The 12,912-nt window shown below is 45.5% G+C and overlaps 1 protein-coding gene across 5 annotated transcripts in view; it reads right to left on the reverse strand.

Moving 5' to 3' along the window:
• Positions 1-12,912, reverse strand: part of prdm1a (PR domain containing 1a, with ZNF domain) — a 103,824-nt gene that overhangs the window by 8,889 nt on the left and 82,023 nt on the right. For 4 of the 5 annotated variants that reach the window (XM_086217653.1, XM_086217652.1, XM_086217651.1 and 1 more), the window contains 2 exons: positions 3,185-3,529; positions 751-870 (listed from right to left, as the gene is read on the reverse strand). In XM_086217653.1, coding sequence (XP_086073779.1) covers positions 751-870; positions 3,185-3,508 — 444 coding nt within the window. In that variant the 5' untranslated portion in view covers positions 3,509-3,529. Of the gene's footprint in view, positions 1-750; positions 871-3,184; positions 3,530-6,317; positions 6,497-12,912 lie in introns of those variants that run through there. The other variant, XM_086217650.1, reaches the window with a different exon arrangement.

A 12,912-nucleotide genomic window follows, 5' to 3' on the forward strand; every position in this document is an offset into this window, starting at 1 on the left:
CTCTAACCGTGTCCCTCCTGTCCCCTCCACTCACACAACCATGAGCAGGAGAGCCTCTTTTATACTGAGAACCAACCAACTGAGAAGCAGCTTGTTTTCTACCCTTCCCTCCCCTCTGTCTTTAACTCTCTCTCTCTTCTTCCAGTGTACGTGTGTGTGTGTGTGTGTGTGTGTGTGTGTGAGAGACAGAAAGGGTGGAACACCTTTCTGCACGTGGTTTGAACCAAAGCTAGTCTTTCATATGAAGCTCACAAGCGGTGGAGGCGGTGGTCAGGTAGGTGGTTGGTGTACTCTCACTGTCAGTTACTGGCAGTGATATGTGTAGCCGTGTGTGTGTGTGTGCGCGTGTGTGTGTGTGTGTGTGCGTGTGTGTGTGTGTGTGTGTGTGTGTGAGAGAGACAGAAAGGGTGGAACACCTTTCTGCACGTGGTTTGAACCAAAGCTAGTCTTTTGTATGAAGCTCACAAGCGGTGGAGGCGGTGGTCAGGTAGGTGGTTGGTGTACTCTCACTGTCAGTTACCGGCAGTGATATGGGTAGCCGCACGCGAGTGGACTTACAGGAACTATTATGTGACATGTTATTTGACTGTGTGACATCACCTCGTCTTCTCTAACATGCAGAAAAACAGAGAGCTGCTGGTTTCCTGTTCCATTGAGCGAATGTCAACGTAACAGGAAGGGCGACCTCCTGAGGATGTGTGTGTGTGTGTGTGTGTTTGCGTTTGCACGTGTGTGTGTGTGCGTGCTCACCCTCCAAAAGTACTTGCGGTTGGAATCTTTGGGGACGCTTTCAGCCGTATAAATCTCCCCCACCAGGGGGCCGAAGCGCGTTCCTTTGGGGATGTACTCTCTGCTGCACACGCCGACCACCTGCACCAAGACACGCCGAACCGTTACACAACATCACAGGGGTCTTTGAAGTGGTTTGTGTGTGTGAGTGTGTGTGTGAGTGTGTATGAGATGAGCCTTTGTGTCTTTACATGCTAAACTCTATTGTCTTAACAGAAGAGACTTTTACAAGAAAAGCAACTCCTCTTATGTGTTGTTACTTCCTCTGCTGATCGAAGTACTAATACCTCAGATACTCCAAAATAAAGTTTAGTGGCTGCAGATTTGTTGCATTTGCTGTTTTTGGTTTCCCTCAAAAGCAACTTAATAATTTAGTTTGTCAAATACACACACACAAACACACACACACACACACACACACACACACACACACACACACACAAACAAACCCATGGAGCTTTTCTGAAACACAATAAATGAGAAACTCCTGTCAAGTCATGTGACAGACACAAACGAGATCATATGACCAAAACAGTGGCAAAGGATTCACCTGAATGTCTGTCACAAAACCACCACACACCTTTCGTGTATGAATGGCATTTCCCAGGTTTTTCTTCCACTAAATGTTGGCAGCAGCTTCAGCTCTGATCACAACGAGCCAATATTCAATCACGCTCAGTGTTTTAACCATTTGAATGCCGGTTTCTTTACATTGTAATTCTTTCCTGTATACTCTGTGTTTAGCATTATTGTGAGGAAAACACAAAATGTGTTTGTCTTACCATTGATGTGTGTGTGTGTGTGTGTGTGTGTAAGCTGTTAAATTTCATCTTCAAATCTCTCTACCTCGCCACACTCTATCTCGTCACCACATCAAACCTAAAGCACTGCCACTCCAGATGCCTTTGGGGGGGGGGGGGGTGAGAGCAGACAGAGACGGCTCTTTTACATCAACTCTTTAAAAATAAACAAACTTTTTTTTTCATCTGATTTGATTAAAGGACAAAAAAAAAAGGGGGGGTATCTGGCCCCTAGACATCTGCATCGGGCCGGCACAGGAGAACACACACATTTTATTCATGCTTGTAGACGTTGTTCCCAAACCCCCGTTGTTGTCTGTTGACATGGGAAACCCCCCCCCCCTTCCTCCTCCATGCCATAAGAACAGGCCTGAGTGTGTTGGGGGTTATTTTTGACTTATCAACAGGCTGCCACAATCTTCCTTCAGAGCCAAATCAATCCTCTTTGATCAAACGTTTCCCTTCTTCCTCCCTGCAGATAAATCAGCTGATAGCAACGCTTCTCTCCCTTTGCTTCTCATTCATCAGACCCTGATGAGAAAATCCATGTGATCACACGTCAAACATGGCGTCAATCCACCACGGCAGCAGGAAGCCGGTTACCTCAAGACTGAGACCTTGAGATCCATCAAACGATCAATTTTTCACACAAACTGTGTGAAAACTACTGATCTCCAAACTGTTCCATTCATAAAACAGGCTGCTTTCCGTCCTTGTTCGTCTGACTGGTGGGTCACTTTGGTTGCGCAACCTCAAACTGTTCACCTCCCCTTCGTTCGCTGACCAAAACTTCACCCTTGTAAGTTTGTCAAAAGGTCACAAGGTTACTAATTAGTCAGTTGAGAAACATTTACAGAGTAAAAATATGTTGCCCGGCGACAGGAACTCCTCCTGCAGGCACAGATTTGATTGATGATTCTGGCTCATAAACACTGAACTTTTTGTCTGTTAATGAAGAGAAATATTAATTGAAATCTTTAAAGGCCAAGTGTTTTTCCACTCCTCCAGACGCGGCCCCTCCGCAGGCTTCTGGACCGGTCAGAGCAAAGAGGGCTTGACAGCAGCTGGGCCAGAACATCTACCGGGTCCTGACCATATTCTCACTTATGTGTCAGATGATATCACGTCTGTAATATTCAGTATCACTAAACCTCTGTGTCAGCAGGGTCGCGCTGTTGAGGTCACGCCCCCTGCTGGTAGATGTGGGTACTGCAACGGGTTCAACGGCCGGACTCTACACAACCATTTGATGGTGTATGATCTTCAACGGATGGATATCTGTGTGTGTGTGTGTGTGTGTGTGTGTGTGTATGTGTGTGTGTGAATGAATCTTGCTTCAGGCCTTTCACACACCCACACAAACACATGCAGATTCCTTCCTGTGATATGTGTTTTTTTACGGCGAGACGAGACCCCCTCTTCATTACATGAACCACATCTGACTCACCAGCGTGTGTGTGTGTGTGTGTGTGCATGCGCGTGTGTGCTACAGATGTTTTATTCTCCCTGAGAGTAAAACATTGTGGCTGTAGAGAAAGTTTGTATGTCTGCTGATGTGTGTGTGTGTGTGTGTGTGTCTGTGTGTGCGTGTGTACCTCTTTGCTGTCAGCGGGGTGTTTGAAGGCCAGGTTTCTGGGCAGCGATGCCTCGGCTCTGGTTGTCATCATGGTGTCACCGTCTGGCCCCGCCTCCCATGTTGTGTCCTTGACAATGTACGTGCACTTCTCCTCAAACTCGGCCTCGGTCCAGCGCGTCATGTCTGCGTCCTCCATCTCCATGTCTACGTCTGAGTCTGTCATTGTCTCTGCTCCGTCTGAGCTGGGGCGAGCGGCGGGGGCAGCGGTGGCGGCGGACGCCATCTTGGCTCCGTGGTGGGTGTCATCCTGCTCCATGGTGTGCGCCCCCTCACTGGTCAACATGGCCGAGCTATGAGAGGTCGCCTGAGGTGAGAGAGAGAGAGAGAGATTGAGACAATTATATATGGAAGAATAGAAAGATAAAAGTAAAAAAGAAGAGAAGGAAGACTTGGAAAAGTTTAGAGGGAGGAAAAGATGGACAAAAGGAAAGACGAGGAAGAAAAGATGAAGGCAGGGAAACAATGGTGACAGCGGACTAAGTGGAAAAAAAGATAAGTCAAAGTGAGATAAAAGGAGATGTGGGAGGAAGGAGATAAATAAAAAGAGGAAAGACTGAAAAGAAGATGAGGAAGAGATAAAACGAGGTCAAAACAGACAGAGATGAAGAGGGAGAGAAGGAGGATGGGAAGCGCGTGTCAGATCCCTTCCACTGATTCACCCCACACACACACACACACACACACACACACACACACACACACACACAGGAAGCAGTTGTCAACACTTTAAAGGAGTAACGTGTCCTCCAATATTAACTCTTCGGTTACACGCTCATCACAATGTGACGTTTTATTGATCCACATCAACACGCGGCTTCACGCCGTCTCGTCTCCTTCATGTTCTCACTCATAATCTGATCAACGCTCCGTGTGAGCACCACCTTTACGTCTGTAAAAGCTGCAGGTTCACGTCCAACCCGGGACACCCTGGGACGGGAACCGTGAGCCAAGAAGACGAGCTGATTATTGGACATGCGTCTCCTAGAAAGAAACAATACCACATCAACTAAATCAGCGTTTCTCAACCACTGGGCTGTGGCCTTCGGGTGGGTCGTGAGCACCCTCTCGTGGGCCGGGAAATACTTGAAAGTTAAAGCTCACTCTTTTTAGTTAAGTAGAATATTTCTGTTAAAAGTTGAAACTATTTAGATTGGTAGGAAAAAAAAAAACAACTTTAACAATAAATGGTTGGTCTGATTTTTAGTTTGGGACGAGACGTTCCTGAAGTGTAAAAAAGACGCTGATGGAAGTGCTGGTATTTATTTGAGTGTTGATACAATCCAGACTGAACCAGATTTTTTTTCGTCTTTTTAAAAATGGGTCTTTTATTAGTAAAAAAAAAAAAAAAATGGCCCTGCTGTGGGACGGTTGAGAAGTTTCAAAGCTGAAATTATTTAAACAAATCATTAATTTTCAACTGGTGTCATTTGCTTATAAAACAGAAAAATAAAACTCTTCTGACAATCAACACATCAACCAGCTCCCAAAACAAGAACCATGGAGACGAGACAAAGATCCAAGTCTAAAACTCTGCCCTCCTTCCGCTCTGAAGCTAATTAAGGTTTCTGTTCAGCTATCAAACGGAGCAAGAACAACAATGGATGAAGGGTTTTCTCAGATTATTTGAATCTAAATCCTCCTCCTCCTCCTGTCTCTCCCTCCCTGGGGTCCAAGACGGAGGAAGGAAACGCCGTCTGTGTCTGAATGAAGCTAAAATTGGAAGCAGAGTGGCGCTGCAGCGGAACCGGCAAATCATCCCGACTCCCAGCGAGTGTGTTGGTAATGGATGGGGGGGCTGAGGGGGTGAGGAAGGGAGCGCCAAAACTTTTCCATTTGGGGGGCCACAGCAGCGCAAACAAAACTTCAAACACAATCCCACCCAAGACAACCCCCCCCCCCCCCCCCCACACACACACACACACACTGAGGGACAAACACGCTGCCTGTCCCACGCAGACAAACGGAAAGCAGCAGATCTGCTAAATTCTGCCAAAGCCACAAGAAAGAAAATTATTTCACATCCGACCGCTGGACACAAAGAATAAAAACAGCCTCTGATTGCTGACCAGAAGAGATTTAAAAGAAAATTTCACATTAAAACCTCGATCAAAGCAGCGCAGGAAGCACCAGGAGCCTCACAGGGTTCAGAACTCCTCATCTTTTCTTTCTAACAACTTTTTTTAAAGTCTTTTTTTTAATAACTTTTGCACATTAAAAAAAACTCAGATTCTGGATCGGAACTTGCAAGATATTTCTCAAAACCATTTCAATAAACGTGTCTTCAAATACTGCACTCTGAATTTCAGAAAAAACACCAACCACACGCCAGTGAATAAAAAAGCATTAAAATGACATTCAGGAAAAATTTCATTTTCTCTCTTCAACAGTTTCTACCACATTTGCCTTTTAAATTTAACACATGAAAAACTGGAATGCTTTCTTCATATTTCAGCATTTTTGATTTTGCATAACAGCTGCGACATCGAAAACTAATAGTGAAACCAAGAAGAGGGAGAAAATTCACCTCTCGCGCATTTGAAGTGACAGAAAACACAAAAGATGAGCTGCAGTTTCTCAAGTCAGAGAGAAATAAAAGCTGGAGGATTTCAGTCGGGTCAAGATGAAAGTTGGAATTCAGATTAAATTTGAGGACACAAACGCGGCTCCGTGATGAGACTTAAGTCACGTCCACCTCCATGGTTTCAGTTACAAACAATATCAAATCACTGAAGGCTGAAAAAAACCTGTCAATCCCAACTGGATGCGCTGGAAAAACTTGGAGGAACGCATCCAAAATGTGCAAAACCAACAAATGAGTAAAAATTGAATAAAAAGCGCATTCAAACACAAACAAAACAAAAACAACCTTCTAATTAGGCACAAAAAAGCCTTTAAAATATCCTTAAAATTGAGTAAATTTAAGACAACAGGCTCAAAATGCCTTCGATTCTACTGACTGTTCGAGTGTGTTTTGTAGTTTGAACACACTTTCTACTCGTGAATTTAGTTATTTACTTTTTTTAAGGAAATAAATAAGAAGAAACGCTGAAAAGTCTCTGTCTGGGTATGAAAGTGAGCAGATGACAACTCACCGAGTAACTTTGGTCCCATCCACACATAGGGACGCCTGATCAGAGCCTCTCTGGAAGTGTGTGTGGGTGAGTGGGACAGGTGCAGTTCCCCGCTGTCCGTCCTGCTATGACCACTGATACTCCACACCGCTGAGTGTGTGTGTGTGTGTGTGTGTGTCTGTGTATGATCCAGGCGCTCTCCTGTGCTCAACTGTCTCACAAAACCAACTTGTCTCTCACTATGTTGGAAGGAGGGGCGTCCCGCTCTCTCCCAGGGAACGCCCCCAAGCTCTAACCCCTCCCTTAACCCCGCCCACACACCCATACCCCCCTCACACAGACTTTTGTTTGCGAGGAAGCAGCAGCAGGCGCTTTCACCTGAGGCAATGAGCTACACACACACGCATGCACACACGCACACACACACAGACTCACACTGAATACTTACTTTTACAACAAAATAAGTCTCTTCCAGTGATGACGATGAGGTGTGTGTGTGTGTGTGTGTGTGTGTGTGTGTGTGTGTGTGTGTGTGTGTGTGTGTTTTGGGGGGGTCTCTTAACAGCATCAAAAGAGTAAACAACTAATGTGTGTGTCTGTTGGGGGGAAGCATTGAGTCACTGTCACAGGATGTCCCTCTCTTCCCCAGGAAAACACACACACACACACACACACACACACACACACACACACCATTGACTTCCATTCATTTCCTGGAGGCTAAAACACGTATTCACTCTAAAATGTAATCATTTACGTCACAGGGACACTTAGTGTTCGTTTCCAAAAGGATGAGTGTGTAAACAGCTTAAAGTTCCTATAACATGAGGAATACCTGACACACACACACACACACACACACACACACACACACACACACACACACACACACACACACACACACCTGTACACAGCAGATATAGACTCTGCCTCTAGGGGCAGGACTGCTCTGGTCTGCCTGCTTTCACTGTATCTCATCCTCTGTTTTCCCTCTGATGCTCTCCCTTCCTCCCTCTCTTTCTCTCCTTCTCTCTCTCTCCTTCCTCTTTTCAGTCTTTCTGACTTTCTCTCTCTTTAAAATTAAATACATTCAAATTGAAAATCTTCCAAGGAGCCGAGAGCAACAAAACACGTTCAACATTCCTCATTTTGTCTATCCAGATGCAGTTTTATCAGTCAAAACGTTCCACCGTACATCTGCCAGTTTCTCCAGCACAGAAAAATCATAAAAGTTAAAACAATAATAATGGATGAGTGAATGACTTCCCAGGTGAGAGGCATAATCCCAGTATAATCTGAGTAAATCCAAAAGTCACACAGAGTCAGAAAACTACAGCAGTACCTCTCCCTGACAGGGCCTTGTAATACTCATGAAGGATTCATCGTACTTCGATTATGTTCCAACATTCCACCTGATTTATCACTTCATATTTCATTCACTTCATGGAATATTCCTAACATCCGTGCAACTCTATGCAGACGTGCAGCGGACGATGGTCGGAGCCGGAGTCACGGCTGCTGGTGGTCTCCCTCTCCATCCCTCCATCTCCCATGTTTCTCTCTCTGCTGTAATAATTCAGTCCTGTTATACCAAAAAACTCTCTCGCTCACCACCGCTGGAAATTCCCGTCTAATTGTCCCCCCACGACTCTGTCAGTTGACCTCCCACTCATTCGCCTCCCTCTCCTCTCCCCCTTCCTTTGGTTGCCACACTGTATTTACAGAAATCTTCCTCCACAATGACCCCAGCGCTCCTTCTCTCCCTCCTTTTCCATCTCTTTTCTCTCTGCTGCTGGTCATGAAGCCTCCAAAACAATGAAATCACAACTGTTCGCTTTTTGAGAGAGAGACAGAGAGTAAGAGAGAGAGAGAGGGGAACTAAAAACGTGAGCAAAGATAACTTAATTCATTTGCGGCCTTAAGAAACAATTTATTTGAAATATAAAAGGAGGATGTTCAAGGGAATCAGCTCCCAGTAATAACTGGAACAAATGTGACACAAAACCAGTAAGCTAGCTGATGTGGGAAAATCTGGAATTCACTCAGTTTACCAGCGATAAATACTCAGCTACGGACACTCGTGGGTGCTCGGGACCTTTGGGTGCACGTTGTTTAGTTTTGCTGGAAAAAAATATTTTTTTTGCTGAACTGAAGACTCGGGACTGAGATGAGCTTCAGCCTGCAGCTTCAGGGCTCCTGCATGTGGTCACTGTTCATAAAGTTTCTATTGTTACATAAAACTGTTGTAAACTTCCTGAAAAGTACAATAAAGTTTTCTTTATTATCTTTTGTTCAAACACTCTCTTGAAATCTGTTAGCGACGTCCAGCAGTGGCTGGGCTCCTATCGTGATGTCATAGCAGCTTGTGACATTTTCATCAAACGGTGAACTTTTATTATTTAACCTTTATGACTCGTTACTTATCGTTGTGCAATATTAGCTTCTTTTGTACGCGGTGAACTGATGGCAGCTGCCCGCCAGGAATATTTGGAACTATTTCTAATTCTGTCCTCAGCGTTTTAGCTCCCAAGTTTTAAAATTCAAGAAGAAAAAAACCAAAACAAAAAAGAAGTTGGATATTAGAAGTTTTCTGATACGTGATATCATCAGACATCCAATTAACATCATGAGCTCTTTTTTTGTCTCTAATGAAAAACGATGATGAGGAAAAGAAAACAAGCAACAGGAAGAAGAGACGAAGAGCGAGAGACACAGAACCTCCTTCTCTCTCTCTCTGGTGACAGAGGGTCTGACCACATCAATCGCTGCCTACTGCTTCCTGCCAGCCGACGACCCCAACACACACACACACACACACACACACACACACACACACACACACACACACACAGAGCTGCAGATCTGTCCCACAGCTGTCGGACATGTTGAAGCTTCCTCTGACAAAGCAGAGAGAGCTAGAAAGAGTCAGAGTGATGAAGAAGAAGGAGCTGCCTTGTCTTCTCAAGCACACACTCTAATATGTACAGTATAGGGCCAACACACACACACACACACACACGCACACACACACACACACACGCACGCACATAATCTGCAGCTCTTTTACATTCATTTTAAGAGATTATAAGATACATGTGATTCATCTTTTTATGCAAATAATGAAAAAATGAATTTTTAACAGTTCCTTTCTGACACCCTGTTACTGTCAGACATAAGTGAGAAAAAAAGACTGAAAAAATCATGGCAACAACATTCAGTGTTTTCAGTCAGTAGGCGTGCAACTCCATCAGTACTGTTCTCATGAACTGAGACTGACTAGAGTAGCGTGTGAAATATTCCCATGCTGTTGTCTCGCTGCAGCGTCACGCATCTGATCAGATCCTAGATGGAGGCAGAGGAGAAGTGGTAGAGTGGTGGAGAAGTGGTGGAGTGATGGAGACGTTTGATGCCCTCAGGCGACTGTTGATATTTAAAACATTCCAGGTGGAGAACAGCCATTAAAAACAACTGCCTATGCAGAAATGCAAATATCAATGTTGTAATAAAGTCAATTCAAACCCTCTTAGTAAAGAGGGGAGGGTAGCTGGAGGGTGTGTGTATGTGTGTGTGTGTGCATGGGGGGGGCGCCCCCCCATGCACACAAGCAGCTCTAAAGTCACATTGAAATGTGTCTTTTTGTTTTTGCAGTAGCCGTCCATGCATGCCTGCAGGAGAGCAGGAGCAGAGACAAAGGAGGGCAGAGAGACCTCCCGGGTCTCTGTTAGTTTAACGGAGGGCCTCTATCACACACACACACACACACACACACACACACACACACACACACACACACACACACACTTTCCTCTTGCATACATTTCTGAAATACACCTTTACTAAATTACAGTTTTGAGGGGAGAAGGTGGGAGAGAGGGATGGAGGAAGAGTGAAGGTGAGGGGAGGACGCGGCGTTTAAGAGCTTCAGGTGGGATTAACTCCACATTCCTTAGAGGGAAAAGTCCTCTGTCAGGTTGTGTTATTTCACACGTGAATCTAAAATCCGTCCCCCCCATCAGAACCCAGACCAGGGAGCTGCTGCTGTAGGGAGGAGCTGTCGCCAAGGCCATCAGCCCGAACGCTCGAACGCTGCGACCTCATGAATGTCTCGTGTCGTTGGGTTGTGAAACATAAAAACTCCAGCCTGTGGCGCTGACTCCCTTCTCATAGCCTGATTCCTGATCCTGAGCGTGAATCAGGCTATGATTCACATTTATTATTTTAAAATACACGTTTATTTAAAGATTCTGTCTTTCCCCGTTTCCACCTGAGCAGGCGTCCTTCTGAAATAAAACTGTCAGATGATGTTTTACTTTCTTTTTTTTAAATCTCAAATTGATCGCAGACGCTTGAATGGAGTCCAATCAAACCAAGGTCAACTTTGTGATACCTGCAAATACCACATGGTCCTCCACACGGTGGATGTCGCGAGTCCCAAGCCTCCACCTGACACCAGCGCTACACTCCATCCTCCACAACGTGGATGGCTTCAATCAATCCACTGATAGAATCTGGGCCAATTGAGAACAGAACAAACTGATCCCAAATATGTCGGATGGGTTTGAGGTCAGGGCTCTGTGCAAGCTCGGCGGAATTTTCCACCCCAAACTGGGAAAACAGTTGTAATGGAACTTAGCAGGGCGCCACTGTCATCGAGAAACAAGAGGACAAACCGTTGCCACCGATTTGGTTCATAATCAAAACATTCTTGTAGGTTGTAGGATTCCTGGAGCAAACAGCTTCATTAAATTATCCACCGTTTGCTTTGTTAGTGCTGCTTTCTTGCTTTTTATTTTGCTTTTAGATCTCCGGACATTTTCCAAATCAACGATGGAAACCCAGAACCCCCAAATACTCGACGTCTGAGCTGACAAAGGCAGCTCTCAATGCCCCATGACAGCAATACAACACTCAAAAAGTGTACTTTTTACTTCAAGTACAGACTGAGCTGAAAAACATGTAAGAATATTTGGAGAGAAATTCCAGATGAGAACAAATTAGTGTTTGGATTTGCTGGACTGACAGAAGGAGCACACACAGATGTGAGAGAAAGCCTCGTAAAAGCTCATCAAGACTGAGCTCATCCTGATAAAGTTCTCCAGAGTGTTAAACTCTCTCCTCCTCCGCCTCCTCTGCCCTTCTGTCTGCCATGCTCCCCCGTCCTCCCTCCACTCCTCCCTCCAGTCCTCCACTGAGTCCCAAACACTTTAATTGCAGCCCACAGGCCATTTGATGCCTGGCCAAATCACTGCGAAGGGATCATCTATTGTCCACTTCCTTTGTGTGAGTGTGTGTCACCAAATGACGGTTTTACTGTGGGCCAGCGCATGGCGGACCCTCTATACGTGTGTATGTGTGTGTGGATTTAGGGAGTTAATCCCTGAATAGAGAAGCCATTAGAGAGAATTAAGCAGGTTAGACCCAACCATGATCCCCCCTCTCTCTCTTTCTGTGTGTGGACAGTCGTGTGGCATGTGTCCAGGTCGAGGTCTTCCGAAATAGGGATGGAGTCGCGATGGAGGAGGAGGAGGAGGAGGAGGAGGGAAGTGGTAGCCCCTAATCTGGCCAATCCACCCCTGCTGTGTGAGCACACGCACACACACACACACACACACACACACACACACACACACACACACACACACACACACACACACAAGTTGGTTCATTTTGGCACACACTCAACAGATGGCTGCAGCAGAGAAGCCACCGGTAAACTTGAACAAACCAGACACACACCCCCCCGACTCTAAAGCTAATCAGTGTTCTCAGCACGCAACCCAACAACCTGGTAAACACACACACGCACACACACACACATGTTGTGATGCACTTTGAAGACAAACTTAAGAAAAGGTTGGCGGAAACCACAAAGACAGAAAAACTTCCCTCGTTTCCCCAAACCAGCAGCAACACGTTCATGAACAATTAGCAGCGAAACCTGCAGACCTCCACTGTCACTGACGATGGCTCTTCTTCTCCTCTCTCTTTGTTGCGGCCATGTTGCTCCAAACAGCTGATGGAAACGCCAACCATGCCTCTCCAGATTGTCTGAATCAGACTTACAGATCTGACAGACAAATGTCAGAGATGAGCAAGAGGCCTCAAACAACATCTCCATGGTTCCTCTACAAACAGCCAATGGGATTGTTCCATGTGATTTCAAACAAAATTTGATGATCTTCCAGGTTTAGTTCATCAGGATCATCTTCACTAATGAACCCTCTGATGATGCTGGAAGCCTGAATGCTACAGTTACCAGTGCTTAGCTAACGTTAGACTATGTAGGGACTACACCAGGGTCACATGACTTCAAGGTCACCACCACTAAGCTTCAGGCTTCTTGTGTTTCCTCTGATGACCTTTCATGACCTCCATGACCTCTGTAGGCTCCTCTAGACTCTTTTTAGTAACCCAGGTTTTTAAGACTCCAACACTCCAACATCCACCGGTCTGGTGTTTACTGGTGGATCTGATGTAGACCTGAACCTCCACCATCCACCGGTCTGGTGTTTACTGGTGGATCTGATGTAGACCTGAACCTCCACCATCCACCGGTCTGGTGTTTACTGGTGGATCTGATGTAGAACTGAACCTCCACCATCCACCGGTCTGGTGT

This window comes from Aulostomus chinensis, chromosome 11 (assembly GCF_037954235.1).
Source record: "Aulostomus chinensis isolate RoL2024-O1b breed Wild chromosome 11, RoL_Achi_v1.0, whole genome shotgun sequence".
Lineage (NCBI taxonomy): Eukaryota > Metazoa > Chordata > Actinopteri > Syngnathiformes > Aulostomidae > Aulostomus > Aulostomus chinensis.